The sequence below is a fragment of the Propithecus coquereli genome, unplaced genomic scaffold (genome assembly GCF_000956105.1).
Source record: "Propithecus coquereli isolate 6110/MARCELLA unplaced genomic scaffold, Pcoq_1.0 Scaffold142, whole genome shotgun sequence".
Taxonomy (NCBI): Eukaryota; Metazoa; Chordata; class Mammalia; order Primates; family Indriidae; genus Propithecus; species Propithecus coquereli.
In genome coordinates this window covers 3,261,716-3,284,286 of record NW_012138525.1, presented here as the reverse complement: position 1 = coordinate 3,284,286, position 22,571 = coordinate 3,261,716, and the positions used below count along the sequence as shown (strand labels likewise).

Sequence of the window (22,571 nt, the reverse complement as noted above, 5' to 3'; positions counted from 1 at the left end):
AAATCTGTAAATAAGATCAATTCAGGAGTAGAGCAAATGAACTTCTAAAGAATTGGTGAAAACACAAGATGTTGTACTTACTACCTGGTGCTGTGTGGGTTCCATTTCATAAAATCAAGCTGTGTCTCTTAAGATGGGAAATTAAATATCTGGATTACTTCCTTTTAATTTTAAATTTGGCTTTAAATACTTAGAAAAGTAATACAAGCTTGATGGAAAAAAATTAAAAATGCAGAGTTGACAGGAACACAGTGGAGCGTGTGTGAGCTGGTCTTCCACTTCCCTTCCTGCCCTCCCCAAGGTAATGACTGTTGGCCTTGAGTGGTTATTCCTGTAGGTTTCTTCTTAGGCATACGCCATACATAGCTGCCCATTTGACTTGCTATTTTTATTCATTTAGAAAAATGGGATCAAATCAAAATGCTCTCAGCCTTTTTTTTTTTTTTTCATTTAAAAAAATTATTAGAGTATGTACCTCTCTCTTCTTTCACATTTCCCTACAGAAAACTAGTTGCATGTTATGGTAATAATATTTACCTTAAGAACAGAAAAATTGAGACAGTTTTTGTAAAACCTAAAAACAGGGTTATGAGGGACAGGAGAAGTCCTATCAGCATAGTGCTGAACACTGCACATGCTGTAAATCATTAGTGTCCTAATTTCTTAGAATATGTAAAGTAGGGTCTTCCGGAGTTAGTTTGCTTCCTGACTCTTACAAGAAAGTTTCCATGTCTCCCATCCGTGGTTTTGGCATTGACTGTCACTTGGGACAGTTCTTTTCCTGAGCCAACGTTAGAGACTTGAGCAGTAGAGAAGCAGGGGCGGACCACTCACTTGTGTTGTCTGGTTTGTTTTTCCTGTGGATTTTTGTGACGGGTGTAGGCATTGTCACAGAGCCTCTCGTTGCATGCGGGGACAATGATGAGTGGTCCTCAACGGCCAGGCCTGGGTAGTGGGCCTTCATGCCTGAAACCCAAGTGTGCCTGGCCTGGCCCGCAAACTGGCCACTCGAATTTAGTCCCTGTGAGCAGCCCATGCGCTAGTGGCCGGCATGTTGAGTTCTCGTCCCAGTGAGAAGAAATGAAGGCCATCCTTGCTAGAGTGCTCGATAGCGTTTGTACTTCCTCCAACGTTTACAGCATCTGCCGGTGACAGACTGGAAGTTAGTGTTGCCCTGTGTGACTCTACTTAGCTGTTACTACTGTAAATATTCCTCAGAGCCTGGGAATCAAAATACTACCCTTTGGAGATTGAAATCAGGGGTTGTGATTAAGATGAGGAAAGGTTAACAAAAACCATACTAGTGTCTCGTCCTCCCTGTGGGTGTTGCTGCTGTCAATGCCTCGGTCACCTGGAGATAGCGAAGAAATCCTTTCAGGTGGGACTGGCAGAGCAGCGTCACTCTGCGTTCATTGCTGAGCACTGTACGTGTCAGATGCTTTTCTTTGGGTAATTTGTTTTTTATTCCGTAGTTAATTTGTGAAAGCAAAAGTGGTGCCCTGATTTTTATGTTGATTTTATTTTCTGTTTCTTTCCTCTTCATGTAGATTGTGTGTTACATATACTTCACCAGGATTATTGCATTTCTCCTCAAACTTGCTGTTCCATTCCAGTGGAAGTGGCTCTACCAGGTATGCTGTTCACAGGGGACAGTGCTGGAGAATTTGTAACTTACCGTTGTTATTAATTTATCTGGGAATGACCACTAAGACCTTCTGTCTCTTCTGGTCTACAATTAGGATTTTCTGTTTGTCCAGGAAAGCTGCTGGATTATGTGAGAAATCTGAAAATAATTGCATTATTGATTTTAGTTTTCAATCTTAAAAGTCTTTGAAGAGAAAAGCTTCAGGCAGAGGGAGTAAGACTTGCCTTGTATAATTAGAATTTAGATGAGGCATGGTCTTTGCCTTCAGTTACAGGGCTTAGGACAGTTTAGAGTCAGCCTCCCTTCCTCTTTGCTGATTATCATTGTTTCAGTAATGAAGTATCTTCGCAATATGTTAGAACTAGTTTAACTGGTAGGGTAAGCCACCACATGATTAGAGACTTTTTTCTTGAAGAACTTGGTGCTTTAGGCGCTGTAGGAAAATGTGGATATATAAAGAGCTCTTAAAAGCTACCAGTGAAGACTGGTTCGAGCAAGGAAAAGCACAACCGTCGTCTCTGAGCAGGATGCTCCTAGTTTAGGCTTCAGCAAGTGGAGGAAAATGCTCTCTAGCGTAAACTCTGACGTGTGAGTGAGTAGTCAGCAGGGGTGGGTTGTGGGGGAGTACGTCCGTTTGTTTAGTTCCACTGCTCTCTGAAGAACAGCCTTGCTAATAATCTCTTTATTTTGGGGTGGTTTTTAAACTTGCAGCTCCTGGATGAAATGGCCACGCTGGTATTCTTTGTTCTAACGGGGTATAAATTCCGTCCAGCTTCAGATAACCCCTACCTGCAACTTTCTCAGGAAGAAGATGACTTGGAAATGGAATCTGTGTAAGAAATCTCCTTTCTTTCCTCTCTTCCTTTGCCCTGACCCCTTTACCTAACAAACCCCAGCACAGTGTGACTTGGACCAGCTGTTCTCAGCACTTTGTTGCTCCAGAGGTGGTTCTCTTTTTAGCAGCAGGAAGCGGACACTCACGCGCCAGGCTCTCTTGTTCAGTTTGAAGTACAGTATCTGCCAATTGCTCAGTCTTATCGGGGAGGATGGAACTTGCCATCCTACTAAGCGTCACTGGTGGCCGCTTCAGTAACTCAGTGGGGCGGACTTGGGAAGGTACTTGGCTGGTTCAGAACTACTGAGAACAGGCAGCTGCCCTTCCTGTCAGGCCTCACCCTCAGCTTGTCTCTGAAAATATAATCTTCTGAGTCATGTGTGAGTCTGCTAATGATGCTCAGACATCCTTTGTCATCAGATAACTAAGTGGCTTTTCACAGCCAGTGCAGTGCCTTTGCCCTGTCATATGGGCTTTTCTGAGTAAGGGTGAGTGATTCTAGGGCCCTATTTCCTGGGAAAGGGCAGTCATTTTCTAGAAATGTGAATAGTGATTACGTGGGTTTGCTTGTGCGCTCTGCAGCGTGATAAGCCCGGTCACTTCCCTTTTCATGTCACTGGTGTGGAGTGTTCGCCCCAGCACTGGCAGCCTTTTGCTTTTCTCACTTCAGAGGCTGAGGTTCAGCCCCTGCTGGCTCTGCTCGGTGTCAGGCAGCGTGGGACAGCTCTGTGCTCAGGTGCACTGCTGGGACAATAGACAGAAGGCAGGGCCTGCTAGTGGGCCCCAACCAGCATGTCCCTGTGCACAGGAAGAAATACCTTTTTATAGACAGTGGAGGGGAGAGTAGAGGACCATCAGACGTGCTTTTCTAGAAGTGGCTGGGTCTGAGCAAGTGACGGTTGGTTGAAGACACACAAATGAGAGTCTGGCAAGCAGCAGCGTCAGTAACCTAAACACGGTGTGTTTCTCCATCCCCTGTTGGGAGACCTTTCGCTTGCTCCGCAGCCGCAGCTGTCTGCAGTTTCTCAGGCAGGCTGCTGGAAGCTGAACGGCGGTGTCATAGCATCTCTGCTTTCCTCAGTCGTGGCCCACGTCTTTTCCCTCAGCCGTTGCATCTTGAAGCCTGGATGCATTGTGAAGGCATTTCGTCTCATGGCAAAACTTCTAAAAATTTTATTTTTGTGTTTGTTTCTCTCTGATGATATTTGAGGCTAGTGGCAGTCATTTTAGCAGGGGGGCCTCTGTGTGTTAAAACCAGGGGAGGGGTGCGGGAGGGAGTAGATGCACAACCACCAGCCTAGTGGGAACTAGAGTGCGTGTTCTTCATTCTGGCACGACTTGGGAGAGCTTGGCGTGTTGGAGTCAGGGATGCCTCAGTTTACGCTCCTCTGTGACAAGGGGAAGAGCCCTCGGTCATGCAGAGTGAGTGGCTTGGTGGGAGCCGTACCGCAAATGTGAGGTGAGCTCTTCAGCGGCAGAAGGCTGCACGTGGAACAGCTGCGGAGAGAGTCCACCCAGAGGAGGGCCCGTTGAGGGCAGGGGTCTCTCCCGTGAGCACTAGCTCAGTCTAGCCTGCGAAACAGAAGTCATTTAGGAGGCATTGAGGCAAAGTGCTTTTAAATCAGCAAGGAAATGGTTCTGGGGAAGTTCTTCTGGAGTTTCTCTTTAGCTGAGAACGAGAGGAAAGTCTTGTGGATGCATGAGATGTGACAGAGCAGAACGGGCCTGAGATGGAGGCGCTGCTGTCACCCTCCATCCACACTCCCCTGCCAGCCAGCGAGCGCAAAGGCTAATTACAGCTTCTCGGAACGGCCTGGCGGCCGCGCTGCCACCCCCTCTTCTACTTGGAAGTGCTGTTCCTGGATGGCACCACTTCAGTCCTCCAGAAATAACCCAAGCCAGAGGCAAGCAGAGCCCTTGCCTCTGTGTTCTGGAAGGTCATTAGCTCTCTGTAAAGTGTCATCCACATTGGTAGGTGTTTTCTGAAAAGGGAAGCCAGGTCCGATCCCTGCCACAGAACGAAGTACCTCTTTATGGGACGTAATATTTTTTATGACTTCCACCCTCCTGTTTCCCCCAACACACACCCCCAAACAAATCCACACTCTTCCTAACGAGTCTTAGCCAGTGGGAAGACGTGAACTCTGACCTGGGTCACTCACTGACCTTGCGACCGAGATTCTGGCAGTTTCTTTTGCATATGTTCTCACCTTTATCTGAAGCTGAGCTGTGGGGCTGCAGCGTGTTGGGAAGTGAGTCTTGCCAGCCGACCCCAGGACTGAGCTGTGCTCTCCTTGGGGGTAGAGAGCGTCCAGGCGAGCTGCTTCCACCCCACCCCCAGCCTGGGCCCGACCCAGTCTGCGGGGCTGTACAGGCGTTATCCCACCAGGCCTAACACACCTTCTCTCTGAGCCTGGCAATGAGCAGAAGTCATACTAACTTTCTGTCTCTTTCTCCTTCTGTTTCTTTGAACATCTCTCGTTAGGCGTACCAATTTTGGTTACAGAATTTGTTGTTAAAATAATCACGTTAAAAAGTACTGGATGCAATTTTAATGATCAGATTTGGTAGCTGCTCCTCTGCTGTGCATATCCTCAATGATCTGAATTATTTCTGTCCTCTTGAGGAGTGAGAGTGGGAAGAAATCCTTGCCGTGGGTTCGCAGGCAAGGAAGTTATCTCCCTGGGGTTCCCGTTCCAGGACGCTGTCCTAAAGGTTGCTGTTAACCGTCACTACTTCTTTCAGGTGGGTGGGAACAAAAGCGGAAACGGGAATTGGAGACTAATAGGATTCTCTCTTAACTGGGCCTCTCCACATTTCAAGTCCAGAAAATAGTTTTTATCTATTGAAGCACATGCATCCGTGGGCCACTCAGGCCTCATCAGATGGCGGTCTGGTGCAGCAGAAGGAGCCTGCGCTCCATTCGGCACTGCGGCTCTGGGGCTTTGCAAGGAAAGGGTGGTGGTGTGGGGGCCGGGGGAGTGTCCCCGTTTAGATGTGGAGAGAACATAGGAGACAGCCTGGGTTTGTCTGCTCAGCTTTCCCCTGCATCCTCCGCAGACTCACCTGTACTGGGCCCACAGGCAGCGCCTCTGCTTGGCGTGACACTGAGGCCTCTCCCTCTGGCCGGCTTAGGAGCTGCCGGCCCTTGAGGCAGGTGCCTTCCTGAAGTCAGTAGTGGCTCAAAGAACTGCTTACCTGAGCAGCACTGCAGGAAACAGACAGCTTCTGCCGGAAGCAGGCGGTAGGTTTGGCAGGTAGAGAGGCCAGCATGTCCTGTTGCACCGAGTCTGCTTGCACCTGGCTGTGAGCAGCTCTGTCAGCCCTCCAGAGTGGGGACAGCGTGGCCAAGTGTCGTGTCACCGTGCTGTGATGCGGGCGTGCACCTGGGGTGAGAGGAAGGAACACAGAACAAGAAGGGCAGGCCTCACTTCCATCTGCAGAGTGAGGTGGTTCTGGTTCTGTGACCTGAGCTGCTCCAGGCCCGTCACTAGATCTGCAGAGTTGGAGTTCACACTGCGAATCGCCCTGCTCACTGCTTAACCTGAGCTTTGTAGAGCACCTTCCCGTGCTGCCCCCAGAAGGGCATTTGAGATGGTGATCTGTGGTGCAGGTTGCTGGTTGGCTGTTGGCACTTGAGCTGATTGGCCCTGTAAGTGTTTGCACCAAAACTGGGACACCCAGGGAGCTGCCTGCGAGGTTGTTAAAGCCCTACGTCCATGTGTCCCTGCTGGGGAGGCCTTAGGTGTCCTTTCTCACTGCTGCAGTGTCTGAGCTGCAGAGGGGACGGCTGGAGCCATGTCTGCAGGGGCTGGCCAGGCTCACCTGCGGTGCTGGGGCCCCAGGTGGCCCTTTAACTTCCCAGGTTTGCTGCAGGAATGGGATGCAGTCTCTCCCCACCCCATCTGCCATCAGTTTTCTTTATCTACTTAAGTTCACTTCAGCTGTTCCCAGTCCTGGCCACACACTGACCCTCACTGTCATCTGCCCTACCTCTGACATCCTCCTGTGCTCCCACACACCCTTACCCCTATTCTCCCTCTCGTTCCTCGTACTCACCCAACCCCAAGATGGCCCCAACCATCTCCTCGCTGCCACGCCCCAGCTTCAGCCCAGTCACCCTCCTGAGCAGCAGGTCCCTCTGTGTGCCTCTTCCTGGTGTTCCCACAGGCCTTAGCGACACCACCATCTACCCTGTTGCCAGCAGCAGAAGGCGGGTGGTGACTGAAACGCCTCCCTCTTCCTCAGCCAGTGTGGGTGAGTGCCCATGTCTCGTGGGCCGAACATGTCTCTCAGCCCCTCTCCCCTCTCCAGCGTGAGGGCTGGTTTCCTCACTTCTGGTCGCCTCCCCTTCCTGTCCATTCTCCTGGGCTGCCAGGATCACGTGGAGAGTGTTTTTAATGTGTAGGTTCCCTGGCTACTCCCCTGGAGACCGATTCTGAGTGCCTGGGGCTCGGTATCTGTGCTTAACTCCCCAGGGCATCCTGGGCCAGAGCTGAGACCCCTGGAATGAAGATGACGTTTGTCCTCCAGACAAGGCAGACGGGGCCTTCCGCAGCCTGCCCGTGTCTGGCCCCAACTCTCCTCCTGCCCCTTTCCTTCGTGGGCTGGCTGGAGATCCTCATGCGACTACCCAGCATTCTCCGACTGCTCTGGGAAACTTGGTGGCTTTTTTCCTCCATGCCTCTTGCCTACTGTATTTCTTCTGTTCAGAAACTGTCCCCCCGCCATATTCCTCACCAGTTGCTTCTCATCTTTCAGTACAGGCGCCACAGCTTCCCCCGTTCCCCGGGCCGAGGAGATTCTTCTCATCCTGAGCCACAGCCGAGCCTGGTTCCTGGCACTGCTGTGTGTGTTGTACGTGGCTTTGGGTCGTTGCTTGGGAAAACTGTCTCTTTTACTGGGCTGTGCCTCCCTAAGAGCAACAATTTCATGTTTTCCTCTGTGACCTAGCACCAGGCCTGTCTTGAAAGAATAGAAGCTGTTTTCTCACTTGGTTCACCATCTGGAAAGGAACATTTTCTTAAGGAGAGAAAGGTTCACAGGGTCTCTGCAAGCACACTGTGAGCTATACCTGGGTCACCGCGAGTGTGCTTTCCTTTCGGTGCCAATGCGTGCTGAACTCCTTGTCCTTTTTTAACAAGGTGCTGTAACCATAGGATAGTTGCATTATTACCAGGAGTGTTTCTGGAAGACTTGAGGTTGCATTTCCTCTCTGATACGAAGAGGTGTGGAGACGCGTGGTGGCTGCTGGTGGGGCTCGGGGCGAGGCCCTGCCTCCGTGGCCCAGCCTGGAGCAGCCCTGTGTGCCTCGGCTCCCCCTGGGGGAAGCGTCACCTCTAGGGGACGTCAGGCAGGAAGTGATGCTGGGTGGTCAGCTGGGGTGTTTTCCTTTGCCTTGGGGGATGTTTTTACACTGACAGCATCTGTGGGACTCCCTCAATTCCCACGAGAACCACGTTGTGGCCACATATCTTGTCCCAACTTTGCCACAGATACAAATAACCTGCAAGTCTGAAAGATCTTATTTGAGAAAGTTCCCGACTCTGGGGAGGGCCGGATGACTTTTGAGCCCGGTTATGGCAGCAATATGGCGGCAGGAATGGCAGGAGGAAGAAAAGGGGAAGGGTTTCCTCCCTTACCCCGTAAAAATATCTGCTGTGAGGTCCAGCTGGATGTACTCCAGATGATTGAGTTGATTGACTGAATTTATTTTACTGATTAAGAAATTCCTGTTGGTCCACAATGGGGAACATAAGTGCCTCATTGTTTCCAGGCCTGGGCCAGGTGGTTTTTGACACTCAGTACATCCGCTTGGTTTCTCCTGCCACTTACAGAGCTGCCAGTTCCTTCATAGACACGGAGCACCCTAGAATCTTTCCAGCTCACCTTTTGTGAGGGAGGAGATTGTCTTCTTGGAGATGGCGTCCTCTCAGGAGACGTGATTCAGTCTGCTGGAAATGGCTGCCTTACTTAGCTCCTCACGCCTTGTCAGGCCAGGGTTCTTCCATCTTTAAATCTCGTGTTCAACGAGCGGCTTTATGGCACCTCCTCAGCGCCGAGCGCTGGCGGACGGAATGGGAGCTCAGCGTGGAGGCAGAGGCCACGTGCTGACAGCACGGCCGGGTCCCAGCCTGCAGGAACCAGGGCTGGATTTGCCAAAAGCTATTAGTTCTCTGTCTGTAGCAGTCAAAGAATCTTTGGGCCGAGAAGATTCCTAGACCTGTGATTCTGTCCCATGACTCAGAAATGATCCATTGTGGCTGGTTATTATAAATGTCTGTACAGCTAATTAGCCTTCTTTTGCGATTGTTAATTATGGCACAGATATCAGTCTCATAACCATAACTACCATGTATTTATGCAACATAAAAATTCTGGGGATCATGACAAAAAGAGATCAGTGATGATTGTAATAATGACAGCTGGCATTTATTGATTAAGTACTTTGGAGAATCTCATTTTTTTCCTAATGACAGTTCTGGAAAGTGAGATTTATTATGCTTAAGCACAGAGAGGTCAAGTGACTTGGCCAAGGTTACACAGCTCCTAGCAAGAGCAGGCCAGGATTCGAACGTAGGTCTGTCTGATTCTAGAGCCAACACCTTTAACTGCTCCTAACCACTGTGCTGTGTGGAGGTGGCCTTTTATTATAAGACTGTGAGATTTTCCTAATTGTTTTCTTCTTTCCTTGTTCAGAGTGACAACATCAGGGGTGATGGAGAACGTGAAGAAAGTCAAGAAGGTGACCAACGGCTCTGTGGAGCCCCAGGGTGACTGGGAAGGCGCCGTGTGATGGAGCCGACTTTGAGGATGGCGCACCGTCAAAGAAAACTTTTAATTTATTAATAGTCCTATTGGTGAGCAAGAGCAGTTCCTGACAGTGAACTATTGGCACCTCCCGACAGTGCCACCACAGAGCACGTGGCTGGGAGCAAAGTGCCACAGAAACCTAACTTTGTACTCTCCTATGGAAGCTGCATCTGTGGCCGGTGACGGGCAGCTAGAATTCTCCTGCAGGATGGAGTCGCGGGGAGGGAGAGAGAGAGAGAGGGGGGAGGAAGAGAACAGGAAGAATTTGGTCTTGATTTAAATTCTTTTTTCAGGTGAGAGCTCTCGGGTCTATGCAGCTGGGACCCCACGTGTTGCAGCACAGGAGCGTTGGTGGGAGGGGAGGGAGGCCGGGAGGTGTGCGTGATCCAGTCACGGTACAGGAGCATGGCTGTGGGACGTGGTCAGGCATCTACTGAGGACTTACACGGAAGGGAAAGCAAGAGTGTCATTGCATCTTTGCGAGGACAGAAATGAATGAAATTAGGTTATTTGAGAAAGCCAAGTCCCAGCCCAATTTAGTCTGCGGCACCTGCCCCAGCATTCCTGCCCCTGAACGTTACCCCAGACCTTTACTCCAGATTTTGAAAGTGACCAGGATCCGATAGCTCTGGAGGCCCAGTGGTCTTCTTTCCAAAAGGGCTGTCATCTGAGGGTTGCAATGTCACTGTCAGGGTCATGGTCCTGGGAAATGGGACCAGGGGGTGGGAAATGATTTTCTTGATTGAGTGTAGACTGTGTTGCCTAGTGGGTGGAAAGAAATGTATTTTTAAGCTTCAAAAGCATTCTCCTGTAGGATTTCCCTGAACATCTGGCTCCCCCATCTCTTGTTTCCCTCTCTTCCCATGGCTTGTTATCTATTTTATGTGATCAGAATTTTGGGGAAAATGAGAAGAAATTTTCCTTAAGGGCAGCTAGGGGCAGAAAGGCAGTGTTTAAGCAAACATGTAAGTACAAGCAAATCATCCTCATTAAAAAGCTGTTCCTAAAGGTTAGGTAGGACTTCTGAGTACAGGAATTAAACAGGCTTGGTCCCCTTGTCTCAAGAGTATGCATGTGAAGAAGATGAGTGTGATTAAACAGTTTACACTCAGGGATTTGGGGAGAGTGAAATCTTTCACAGAAACTCAATGAAGTTCCCTTCCAAACTTTCAGAGCTGGGGGATGAACACAAGCAGTTACCTGAAGTGAGCAGTGTTACGACTCAGAGATCAGTCACTTGAACAATGGGACAAGCTCCGAAGGTCTGTCGTGACCACGGGCTTACCTGGAGACCCAAGCATGGCCCTGTCAGGAACGCTGCTTCCGGAAGCTTGAGCCCACCCCTGCCTGGACTTGTCAGTGAGCCTGCTCCTGCAGGAGACAGGGACCTCCTGGGGTGGGGGGGGTGACTGTCACCCATCACCTCTGGCTCAGAAGAGCCAATCAGAAACCACAGGATTTGGGGTCACACTTGCTATCCCAGGTTTGGGAACCTGAAAAGTCTCTACTTAGCAAACAGTTGTTTTCCCTCTCCCGTGCCATTTTAACTGCCTGAATGACCCATGAGGGGCCAGGTGTTCTTTCTGTGCACTTTTCTCAGCGCTCTGTCCTCTGCCCGGTCCCACCTGCTGGCTCACGTGGCCGAGTGGGCCTCTTCCCGGGCCCCAGCTGCTTGCCTCACGGCAGAGATTTTAGGGAAGTGTTTGTGTAACTTCCCATCTTCGGGAGAACGGTAAACACGTCCGAAGGATTCACTTAAGGGAATTGTTTTTTAAAAAATTAACTTGGAGCTATATAAAGGAGGGAAGATGGGAACATTTTTAATACTTTGTTTTCCTGTGTGCACACACAGTAGTAGTGCTGCAGGAGTGTGTCTCATGCCGCGACCACCAAAACCCTCCTAGGTACTTCCCTCAGAGGGACACGTTTGCTGTTCTCCTACAAGCAGATGTTGTTGCCTGGGCGGCAGGCTCCTTGGCAAGAACAAGAGGTGCGATGGAACCTCCCTCCTAGCCAGGGTCTCCATGGAGGTGTCCTCAATTCACATACTGGGGTTTTGAAACAAGGAAACCAGTGAGTGGAGGAGTGAGGGAGGGTGAGCATGTGTGTGGACAGGCACTGTCCAGCCCGGCAGCAAGACTGGAGCCTTCGAGATCCTGCTAGCACGTGAGCCCAGGCACTGGGTGTCCTTCAGATCCCATGCGCGCCTCTGGGCTCACCCACAGAAGGGCCACGTGGCTGCAGCTTTACAGTCCTGACCCTTCTGGAGCAGCAGTGCACGGACAAGACAACGGGGCCCTTTACAAGTCAAGGCCACAGCCTGCCTAACAAGCAGGTTGTTTGGCCACGTCCTAGCAACTGGTAGAAGGTTTGAAGTCAGGCTGATACTAAGAAAAATCAAAACCCCAGCCCAGGATTGGGAAAACAGGTAGTGGTTCCAGGCTTTTAAAAAACTATTTAAGCTCTCCATCCTGTTGTGTAAATTTGTCTTCTTTCTCCATCACTTAGCTGTGACCAGCATTGAGCTGTCCTCCAGTAAAGATGACCTACAGGGGTCCAAAGCCAGGTGGTTTCACCAGCTAACAAGCTGCCTTCCTGCAGCTTTCCGCAGGGCACTCGGGCTCATCGCAGCACAGTGTTTGAGCGGTTAGCCCATGCAGTATTTCAGGGATTGGGCAGAAAATATCGGTGCACATCACAGAGCCATTGGTGGTATTTATAGCTTCACTTTCTCCTCCTACTCCCTGTTCCTGCCTGCACAGAGTATCCATGTTTCCTTTGAGAAATCTGTTGTGGACTGAAAGTGCTGCTGGCTGTGAAATTTAATAAAGGGTGCGTATTTGCTAGAAAATTATTTCTTCGACAAGAACAATCATTGATCTCTTAATCCTGGCTCTTAACAGTGGCCAAGGACTTGCTCAGCCTGTTTCTTGGTCCCTCAGTGCTTTCAAATGTAAGCAGCAAAGCATTTTGTGCTGTCGAATGTGGTTCTGGTGACTCGGTGGCTTGCTACCTTGGAAGGAGGCGCTTGCTCCAGTGTTAAAGACAGGCTCCAAGCAGAGCTTGAGCCACTTCAGTTTTCTCTCAAGAAACCTCTTTTGAATAAAATACTCAGTTTTCCCCCAGACATGTCCAGCCAGCAGAGGCGGCTCACAGCCTCCTAAGACCCCTTCCCATGACTGCTGTGGTGAAATTCCCACTCCGCACTGCGGTCTCATCAGGACCTCGGCTCCCTCTTGTCCCGTGACCTTCCCTGCCCCTCCTCCATCATCCTTCCTCCACCCCTTTCTGCCCAGGCCTCACAGGCTCACTCCGCGAACACGGGCTAAAGGCTTTGGTGCATTGCAGCGCTTTCTCCCAGCAGCTGTGAGCACGATATATTTTCTACGCTAAGGAGGATTTTATTAAGAGAGTGCATACTAATGTCGTATATTACTGCTTTGGGCTGTATACGATGGTCTTCCTTCACACTAAAATGTACGTCTTATTTTAGTACTTGCAAGAGTCTGCTATGAGGAACCAGTCCTACATGCCGAGGACGAGCGTGAAAGATGCCGTCGTAGTTGCCGGTGGCATCCTGGCCGTCTCCCCATCCTGAAGCGTTTGCTTCGAGGAAGGCTCTTAGAACATAGACAGTCTGGTGAGGTGGTTGGCCCAGCTCCATACACCCAGTAAAACAGCCGAACGGTTCATGCCTCACGCTGCCAAGCCGCTGAATTTCAAAGGGAGCAGACCCCGCCTGCCCGCTCCTCCACCCCTGTTCCCACACTCCACGCCTCACCCCCGTGCTCTTCTCGGACCCAGGTGCACAGTGCGCCAAGTCCAGGGTGCCCACGGCCCGTTGCTTTATTTTCCCTTTGGGATTCAGTAAGTTAATGGCTTCCCCACTAACGAAATTAGACTTTGACTCAGTACCTCTCGGTGTATCAAAAGGTATTCATCTGGAACATACCAAATGTTCTAGAAGATCTGCTCTTTGCTCCAGTTTTCCCTAGGGTGTTTCTGGCAGGGAATCTTTAAAAGACATCCACCTGAGTTGATGCTAAAACTTGTCGCCACCCGGAATGTAGTTATTGGTCAGCAAGATGAACATTCTCCGAATTCCCCCGGGGCTGCTTTTGTAGCCTGGTGATGCACTTGTGCCCTCTCTGAGTGGCTTATGCTTAAAAAACAGATAATACTTTTAGATGGCTCACTGCTAGGGCCTGGGACGCGCTGTCCCTGAGATCTGTGTGAAGAAAGCACCCTGAGGGGAGGGGCGAGAGGGAGCGAGGGCGGGTGCTGGTGGGGACCTGGGGGGCCCTGACGGCAGCAAGTCTGCGGGCCTGTGTTGGGGGGTTCTGGGTGAAACAGAAAAGCCAACTCACGCCAAGACAGCTTATTTTGCTGTGATACAAATGTGTAAACTAAAGATTCTGTGGCAGAAATTACGTTTGTGGGCAGGCAAATCAGACAGAGCCACAGGGCCAGCCTCCTCAGCATTTTGAGATCCTATTACAGGACCCACAAATCCTGTCCACACAGGCGGGTGGTTCTTGACTCTTTAAGCAGCTTTGACAGGTCGAAAATTGCATTTGCCTAGTCATGTGACCTCAAAAGAAGTCCGCCATACTTAATCCAGAAATAAGATTCATTTGAGGGAGGCTTGCAGGTCTGTAAATATCATTTGCTTTCCTGGTTAGATTGGGATGCAGAAGGTTTTCAGTATTGTTTTTTAACACTAATGATCACTGAAGAGTATTTATGTACACATGTAATGGGCGGGGGTCCGGTCAAGGTGTTGTATGGGGTGGATTCTCTCGCTGTGATGCAAATGTGTAAAATAAAGATTCCGCGACGGAAATTGTGTTTGTAATCCGAGAGTCAGCGACTGCTGGTGCTTTCTCTCCTCCAGCTCCCTCTCGTGATTTTCTCCTTTGCGATTTTTGTTCATTAAATTAGTTAACTGCCTCCCACCTGCTCCGGCTGACAACAGTGACACCTACTAGAGAAGTCCCAGGCACTTTAGCAGATCCATGGCAGCCACTATCAAAATGCAAACGACGGAAAACCAATTGTAGGTTACTGATGTCCTGCCCACGTGGGGGACAGGCAGGTGCCTTCCGAATCAGGCCCTGGGTGGCACTGCTGCCACTTGGGGAGAGATGGCAAAGCGCACACTGCGACAGGCTTTAGTGCCCTCCTGCTGACGTCGGTTACCAATAGCTCTGGGTTATCCCACGTTGGAAGCAGAGAAATCCAGGATTCTAGACTCAAAGCAGTTTTAGAATTCATTCAGTCGCACCCCCTTATTTTACTAGAAATGTTTAAATGGAGGCACATTTTACATATAAGAGTCATCCTTTTTAAATGTATGGTTCGGTGACTTTTGACAACTGTATATACAGTTCTGTTGCCTCTGCCACAGTCAAGATAGAACATCTCCATCATCCCGTAACGTTCTCTTTTGCCCCCTTTCCGAAACGACCACAATCACTGCTCTGACTACACCATCGCTTAGTTTGCTGTTCTAGAACTTCCTATGCGTGGGCTCGTACAGCACGTCCTCTTTTGCGCCTGGCTTCTTTGATGCAGCACACTGGTTTTGTGATTCATCCACCCAAAGCCCTGCCTTTAAAACTACACAAATTGGGGCCTAAAGAAGGTTATACCACTGCCTCCCAGCTAGTAGGTGTCAGAGCTGAGGTGAGAACCCAGGGCCCCAGCTCCGGCCTTGCTGGAGTGATAAGGATTAAGTCAAGGCCTTGGCCCGGTGCCTGGCACAGTGAGGGCTCAGAAAACAGCCCTATTACTGCTCTTGTGTTTATGATAGTGTTAGGATGATCCTCAGGTCACCATATCATAGACCCTCAGAATGAAAAGGAGCCTTAGAATCCCTGTCGCTGCTACGGTTTTCCGTGGCCCGCCCACAGCTCTTGCCCCTGGCTCTCCACAGGGCTTGCATGTCCAAGGGTGCCCATGGAACAAACCGTGAGGAGTGGGGAGCCCGGCATGAGAGATGGTGAGGCAGCTCAGCAAGGGGACAGCTTGGGAGATACAAAAGTTAGCTGGGCGTCATGGCGCACGCCTGTAGTCCCAGCTATTCAGGAGGCTGAGGCGGGAGGATGGCTGGAGCCCAGGAGTTGGAGGCCGCAATGAGTTAGGATCACACCACTGCACTCCAGCCTGGGTGACACAGCGAAACCCTGTGTCACCCAAAAAAGACTTGGAAAGGACCTCGGGATCATTTAACCCCGTGGCTCCCTGACTGTAGCCAGCATCCGAATCTCCTGCGGGGCCTGTGAATTTGAATTGCTAACAAGCTCCCAGGTGATGCTGTCCTGGACCACACAGAAAACAGGCCCAACCCAGCTCTGTTGAGTCTCTGGTCAGTCTTCCCGCTGGCACCTGTACGAGCTCACCTTGCACAGCGCCCCTGCTGGACCTGCAGTCAGCGGCCCTGGGCCTGCCGGCTGCAGTTGCTGGGAACCAGGTGAGAGCTGGCAGGCAGGGTGCTGGGAGGGCCTGCTCTCCTAATCCGTTTCATGGGGGTCCCCTTGGTGTTCCAGGTCTCTTGGACTCCTTCCTCCCCCACAGCCAGAGCTTTCCCAGTGAGAACCACAGCTGTCGGGGCTGACGAAAGATGAGCTTTAGAAGTCTCGGAGCCCCCGTGCTTGGCGTTAGAAAACCCTGTGCCCGTGAGTCTGGCCACAGCTTCACCCGCTGAGCCTCACGTCGTTTGCTCAGTGTCATGAAGAGCCACCTGGCACAAAGTGAGTGCTCAGCAAACGAGAGCCCTTCAGTGCATGCGCCTGTCCCTTGGGCTGGACTTCATTCGGCAAGACCACTTTTGAGGGTAATAGGTAGTTTCAGAATGTTCGCCCCAGGCAGGGGTTTGCTGAGGTTTCCATCGCTGGGGCCTTGACTGCATACACACTGACCAGCCCAGAACTCCGGCGTGAGGCCCAGGAGACTAACCTGACCTGCTGGCCCCAGAGATGGGGGTGACATCAACCCAGTTTACGGAGTCACTTACTCTGAGTAATATTCACAGGTACCAGGCCAGGGCAGAGTAAGTGCTCGGGAAATACTGCGTAATACTGCGTACTCGAATCGCCACGGAAGCCCTGGAAGAGCAGTTCTGTAACAGGAGATCTAGAAGCCAGCTCCACCATGGACACACATTCCGAGGGTGGACACTTCTTCCGTGGTACAGGATCCTGTCACAGCGTGGGTCATCTCGGGCTGGTCCATTCTGATCAGCAGCTGTCACTGATGGAAAAACATAATCGTCAACAAATACAGTCTGGTAGGCAAAATCTTTGAAGTCAGAGAAATAACGAACTAACAGGGTCCCGAGTACCAAGAGTCTGGGGGCTCTGGGTGGTTCTGATCAAACAGGCGGTGAGCCTAAGTCCGGAGCAGATGTCCACCTGGTCGCCTCCTGGGTGCCAGGACTCTGGGTAAGTCCTTCCAGCCCGACCGCAGGCCCCTTAATTGTCACACCTGCCTTTGGTGGCCTTCCCATCACCAGGAATCTGTCAGATGCAGACAGATGGCTGCACACTCCCTCAGGCTAAGTGTAAGAGGAGGCTGGGAAGTGGTTAGATACGGAGAATAAGTGCCGACTGCCACCCCGGGCCTGCGCCGGCCGGGATCTCTGCGAGGGCCGGTGTTTCTGGGAATTCAGCCTGAACCCCCCAGCACTGCCCCTGCGCCCGTGAGGAGAAGCTTGCTCAGCACTTTGGGTGCTGGGTGTTAGGAGGTCGGTGTGACCCACGGGGAAATGCGCCTTCAACTGCTCCTTCCCAGTTCGCAAGGAAATGCTGATCTCCGTAAAAAGAGGGAATCTTCTCATTAAAACACATCCTTAGGAACTGAGCTTGTGGCCCCAGTCGGCCCCGCTACCAAGGGTTGAACACCGTTCTCAACAGGCCTAGTATTGGGGGGGCCACAGAAGCAGTGAGGAGATGGGAGAACAGAGTGGGGAGGAGAGGCAGCATGGGGACGGGGGCGTTTCCTCCACTTGCCCCCAACACCTGAGCCGGGAGTTCAGAATAGGGAACATAGGTGGGCGGAACGACAGGAACAAAATTTGGACTGCAGATTAATGAAAACAAAAGCTGTGGTCAGCTGAGATAGTGAACATTGCAAAAACACCTTGTTTACTCCAGTTTGGGGAAGCCCCTCGGGGGACGCCTGCACAGATGGAGGGCAGAAGTGTCCTCAAGTAACTCTGACTTCATTGTACCATCATTACCGTAAATTATTACCCCTTGAACGGGCTTTGGAAGCCGTGACACATCCGGGCCTGAACAAATAAAGTAAAAAACTCCCCCGCCCACTGGAGGGGAGGAGGCAGCATCCTCATGGGTCGGGGAGACAGCAGTGCAGGAAGGAGGAAAGAAACGGGGAGCCCAAAGAGACCCCGGAGCCACTGTCCGCTTGGACGTGTGCCCGCTCCGACCCCTTCCGAGTGTACTGTCGTCTGTTTGCTTAAATAACTTTGCTGATTATCTGTCACTTTTAACGGCCCACTTCCATGTCTGTTTGGGAGTGTGTTCGCTAAATAAAACTTTCTGCTCATGCTTCGCTACTTTGGCATTTGGTTTCAGTTCTTTGTTCCTGGACACAAGGACCGAGGAAAATCACATGCCGTTAACACTCCCTCCTGCTCTCCCACCTTTCTGGGTTTTGTTTTATTTTGTCTTTTGAGACAGGGTCTTGATCTGTCGCCCAGGCTGGAGTGCAGTGGTGCGATCATAGCTCACTGCAACCTCGAACTCATGGCCTCAAGTGATCCTCCCACCTCAGCCTCCCGAGCTGCTGGGACTACAGGCGAGAGACACCACCCCTGGCCAGCTCCCACCTTTCCAGGGATCTTGCTGTCACTCGATCCCCCCACTCTGCGTCTTCACCCTCTCCACTTTGCCTGGCCCCTTCCCTCAGCAGTAAAGCTTGTCCAAGTTTTTCCCATTAAAAAAAGAAGACTCCCTGGACAGCAGCAGCCTCCCCCCACTTCTAGGCCAAACCCTTCCCGGTCTGCCTCTGTACCACCCAGCTAACCCCAATGCCCTGCGATCTGGTTTCCGCCCTGCCACAGTCGGCTAAAGTTACCTACGACCTCTGATGGTTTCCTTGACTTTAGCAGCTGGTGACACAGCGGGACATCCTTTCCCTCTTGAGAGGCTCGCCACCCCCTCCTCACACTCTGCACCACCCCAGTCCGACTTCCTGTGGTTTTCCTGGCTCTCAGCTGCTCCGCTTCCTGTGTCCATCCCTTCAGTGCTGCCTTCCTGTGCCCTGGGCCGTCTCCCCCATTCTCTGTCTCTCTGACATCCAGGATTTTACTTCAGCCTAGAGCTGCTCTGAGCTCCTGATGGCTCATTCAGCTGCCTCCTGGGCTGTGTTAAAGGCACATCAAAGCCACGCTTTCCAAATGGAATGAGCACACCCCTCCCCAATCCTGGAGAAAAAGCCCAGCCCTTGTCCTGGCTGCTTCCCTTTCCCCATCCCCATCCCCGGGCTAGGTTCAAGTCCACCCACTTCTCTCTCCCACTGCTACCACCCACGCCAGCCACCCCACCCCTTGTCTGCATGGTGGCCTGGCCCCCGGCCTCTCCCTGCTTCCAGCCTATTCTCCGTGCGTTAGCTTTTCAAAAGTGCCTGCCCTGTGTTAAGCACAGAGATACAGATGTGAGCACGGATGCAAGATCAATAAACAAAATCAACTGTTTCTCTATAGATTTGTTATAAGCAGTCCTAAAATAAAATTAAGAAAACAACTCCATTTACAATAGCATAAAAAAATGCTTAGGAATAAATTTAACAAATGCAAAGCTTATACTCTGAAAACTATAAAATATTGAAAGAAATCTAAATAAATGGATCATCTAAATAAATGGAAAGATCCATATTCACGGATCAGAAGACAATATTGTTAAGAGGGCAATATAAACTGATCTACAAATTCAATGCAATTCCTATCAAAATCCCACCTGGCTTCTTTGCATAAATTCCCAAGCTGATCCTAACATTCATATTCGAATGCCATGGATCCAGAAACAATGTTGCTAAAGAACCAAGTTGATGAACTCACTTCTCAATTTTAAAACTTACTACAAAGCTACAGTAATCAAGAGAGTTGGCACTGGCAGATGGATAGACATATAGATCAATAAAATAGAATTGAGAGTCTGAAAATAAACTCATACATTTATGGTCAGTTGGTTTCAACCAAGGTGCCAAAACAATTCAATGGGGAAACAACAGTCTTTTCAACCAATGGTGTTAGGAGAACTGGACATCCACATACGAAAAATAAATGTGTACTCCTGTCTCACACCATATTCAAAATTATCTCAGAATGGATCATCCACCTAAATGTAGGGGCTGAAACGATCAAACTTTTAGAAGGAGACATAGGGGTACATCTTCATGCCCTTGTATCAGATGACAGTTTCTTAGATGTGTTACTAAAGCACAAGAAACAAAAGAAATATTTTCCCCCGTTACATGGGTTGCCTTTCACACTGTCGATAGTGTCCCTTGATGCGCACAAGTGTTTAATTTTGACGAAGTGCAATTTATTGGTTTTTCTCTTTTGTTGCCTATCTATGCTTTTGGCATTATATCCAAGAAATCGTTGCCAAATCCAATGTCATGAAACTTTTCCTCTGTGTTTTCTTTTAAGATTTTTATATTTTTAGCTCTTATATTAGAGGTTTGATCCATTTTGAGTTATTTTTGCATTTGTAAGGCATTTTTGCATTTTGGAAGGCAAAGGTCCAACTTCATTCTTTCCCATGTGGATATCCAGTATTCCCAGCAACCTTTGTTTGCAAAAACTGTCCTTTCCCCACTGACTGGTCCTGGCCCCTGAGTAGGCATTTCTGCAAGGAAGTTATGCAGATGAGGAGAGGCTCGTGTCATCAGCCATCAGGGGAACGTAAATCAAAACCACAGGGAGATGCTCCTTCACATCCGCTGGATGGCTGGAATCAGAACGACAGATAATGACACGTGTTGGTGAGGATGTTGAGACACTGGAACCCTCACGCACCACTGGGGGGAATGTAAGATGGGGCATCTGCTTCAGAAAGTTCGGCAGTTCCTCGAGAGAGTACATGTAACGTAACCACGCGTCCTAGCGATTCCACTGGTAGGTATACAGCCAGGACAAATCAAAACATATGTCCACGCAAAAGCTTGTGTACAAATGTCCATGGCAGCATTATTCATAATAGTCAAAAAGTGGAAACAACTCCGTTGTTCATCAGCTAATAAGCGGTTAAATAAAACGTGGCATAACCATACCCTGGAATATTACTCCACAATAAAAAGAATAAGGTACTTTACATACCACGGCACGGATGAAACTAGAAAACACGATGCTAAATGGAAGAAGCCAGACACAAGAGGCCACATACTGTATGGTTCTGCTTCCATACAATCTCCAGTTTCCACTTGTCCATAAAAAAAATCTAAGTAGACACGTGTCCAGAATAGGCAAGTTATAGAGACAGAGAGCAAACTAGCGGTTGCTTAGAACTGGAGGACTGGGCTTGCGAGGGGTAAATGCTAAGGGGTGTGAGGTTTCTTTTGGGGGGTGATGAAAAATGTTCTAAAATTGTGGTGATGGGCTGGGTGTGGTGGCTCGCGCCTGTAATCCTAGCTCTCTGGGAGGCCAAGGCGGGCGGATTGTTTGAGCTCAGGAGTTTGAAACCAGCCTGAGCAAGAGCGAGACCCCGTCTCTACTAAAAATAGAAAGAAATTAATCGGACAACTAAAAATATATAGAAAAAATTAGCTGGGCATGGTGGCACATGCCTGTAGTCCCAGCTACTCGGGAGGCTGAGGCAGAAGGATCGCTTGAGCCCAGGAGTTTGAGGTCGCTGTGAGCTAGGATGACGCCACGGCACTCTAGCCCAGGCAACACAGTGAGACTCTGTCTCAAAAAAAAAATAAAAAAATAAAATAAAATAAAATTGTAGTGATGGTTGCATAACCCTGTGAATATACTAAGAACCATTGAAATGTACATTTTAGATGGGTGAATTGTATGGTATGTGAATTATCTCTCTCTAAAGCTGTTTTTAAAAATAGACAAGACGACAGAGACCTGAGCTGAGAGGTGCCCTGGCTGAGTGTGGTCAAGGAGGGCTTCACCGAGGAAGCGCCATCCATCCCTCCTGCACAGGATGAATTAGCTTGACAATGTGCGTGGTGTTCAGGCGGAAGGAACAGCAGGTGCCAAGGATAGTGGTGAGAGAATGTCACGGGGGACAGTTCTTGGCTGCCTTTCCGGCCTTCATCCCCTCTTCCCTACTCCCGACCGGACCTCAGATTCCTCAGACCTGTGGCTTCGGTGGGACTGGTCCCCTCCTAGCTCTAGGCTTGGGCCTTGATTGGTCCAAGCCAATCCACACACCCCGCGTCTCCCCACACCCTACACTGATTGGTCCAAGAATAGACAAATGACCCCATTCGGGCCAATCTGGGCCGATGAGACCCAGTTCTGGAGTCTTGGTTGGCAGGGTGGGGGGAGGGGAAGAAGTGGGTCACTTTCCCCAAGGCGTGAAGCCCCAGCAGGAAGCCCGATGGCGGCCTGCAGCAGAGTGGCCCCGGCCCTGAGGACGCAGAGCCGGAGCCGCAGGAAAAGCAGTTCTCACAGCCTGTGAGCCCTGGGTCGAGCCTCGCCTAAAAGCAGATGCTGCCGGACTCTCGAGTTCCAAATGTTCTCTTTTTATTAATACCTTAGCCAGCGCCGGCCAGGTTTTCTGCTGCTGTGAAGCGCTTCGCAGATAACTGCTCCGACAGAAGGATGCAGGGGGCATCCGGGCGCCTGGGGTGACTTCATAGTCCCTGGAGCATCGGGAAGCTCCCCAGAAAACGTCGGGGCGGCCTTGTTCGTGAAGGAAGCGGGGGCTGTCACGGGAAGGGGGACTGGTACCAGTGTCCTTCCTGCGAGTCTGAGGATAACGCTCTTTCACCGTCGTGGCCACAGAGCCGGGAGGGACTTCGGCAGCCTGGCACGGAGGGCCCTGCCCCAGCCCCACCCTGACAGCACCCCCAGAAGTCCTGGCCCCGGAGCCCAGGGGTGCTGTCTCCCAGCCGAGTCCTCTCCGCCCACCGCTCTGGGCTTTGGAAGCAACGAACTTCCCAGGACTGAGCCTGGAATGAAGTCGATTTTATTGGTTTTGAGGAAAATCTCGTTTGTCGCATCCCACGTTGCCGCTCGGCCTCCTCTGCCCTACCTGCTTTTATGTGGGTTTGCCTCTGTCTCCTGCCTTCCTGCTG

At 50.5% G+C, this 22,571-nt stretch overlaps 1 protein-coding gene and 1 pseudogene across 2 annotated transcripts in view; both read left to right on the top strand.

Moving 5' to 3' along the window:
* The window catches only part of GPR107 (G protein-coupled receptor 107), a 69,648-nt gene extending 60,074 nt beyond the window's left edge, over positions 1–9,574 (top strand). Inside the window, exons 16-18 of the mRNA XM_012639788.1 lie at positions 1,548–1,631; positions 2,357–2,478; positions 9,180–9,574. Of these exons, the coding sequence (XP_012495242.1) occupies positions 1,548–1,631; positions 2,357–2,478; positions 9,180–9,276 (303 nt within the window). The 3' untranslated portion in view covers positions 9,277–9,574. The remainder of the gene's footprint in view (positions 1–1,547; positions 1,632–2,356; positions 2,479–9,179) is intronic.
* A 69-nt stretch (positions 9,575–9,643) lies between these two features.
* LOC105806610 lies at positions 9,644–14,164 on the top strand (annotated as a pseudogene). The gene has a single exon (XR_001137278.1). The product of XR_001137278.1 is annotated as an uncharacterized LOC105806610 (transcript).
* The last annotated feature ends 8,407 nt before the right edge of the window (positions 14,165–22,571 follow it).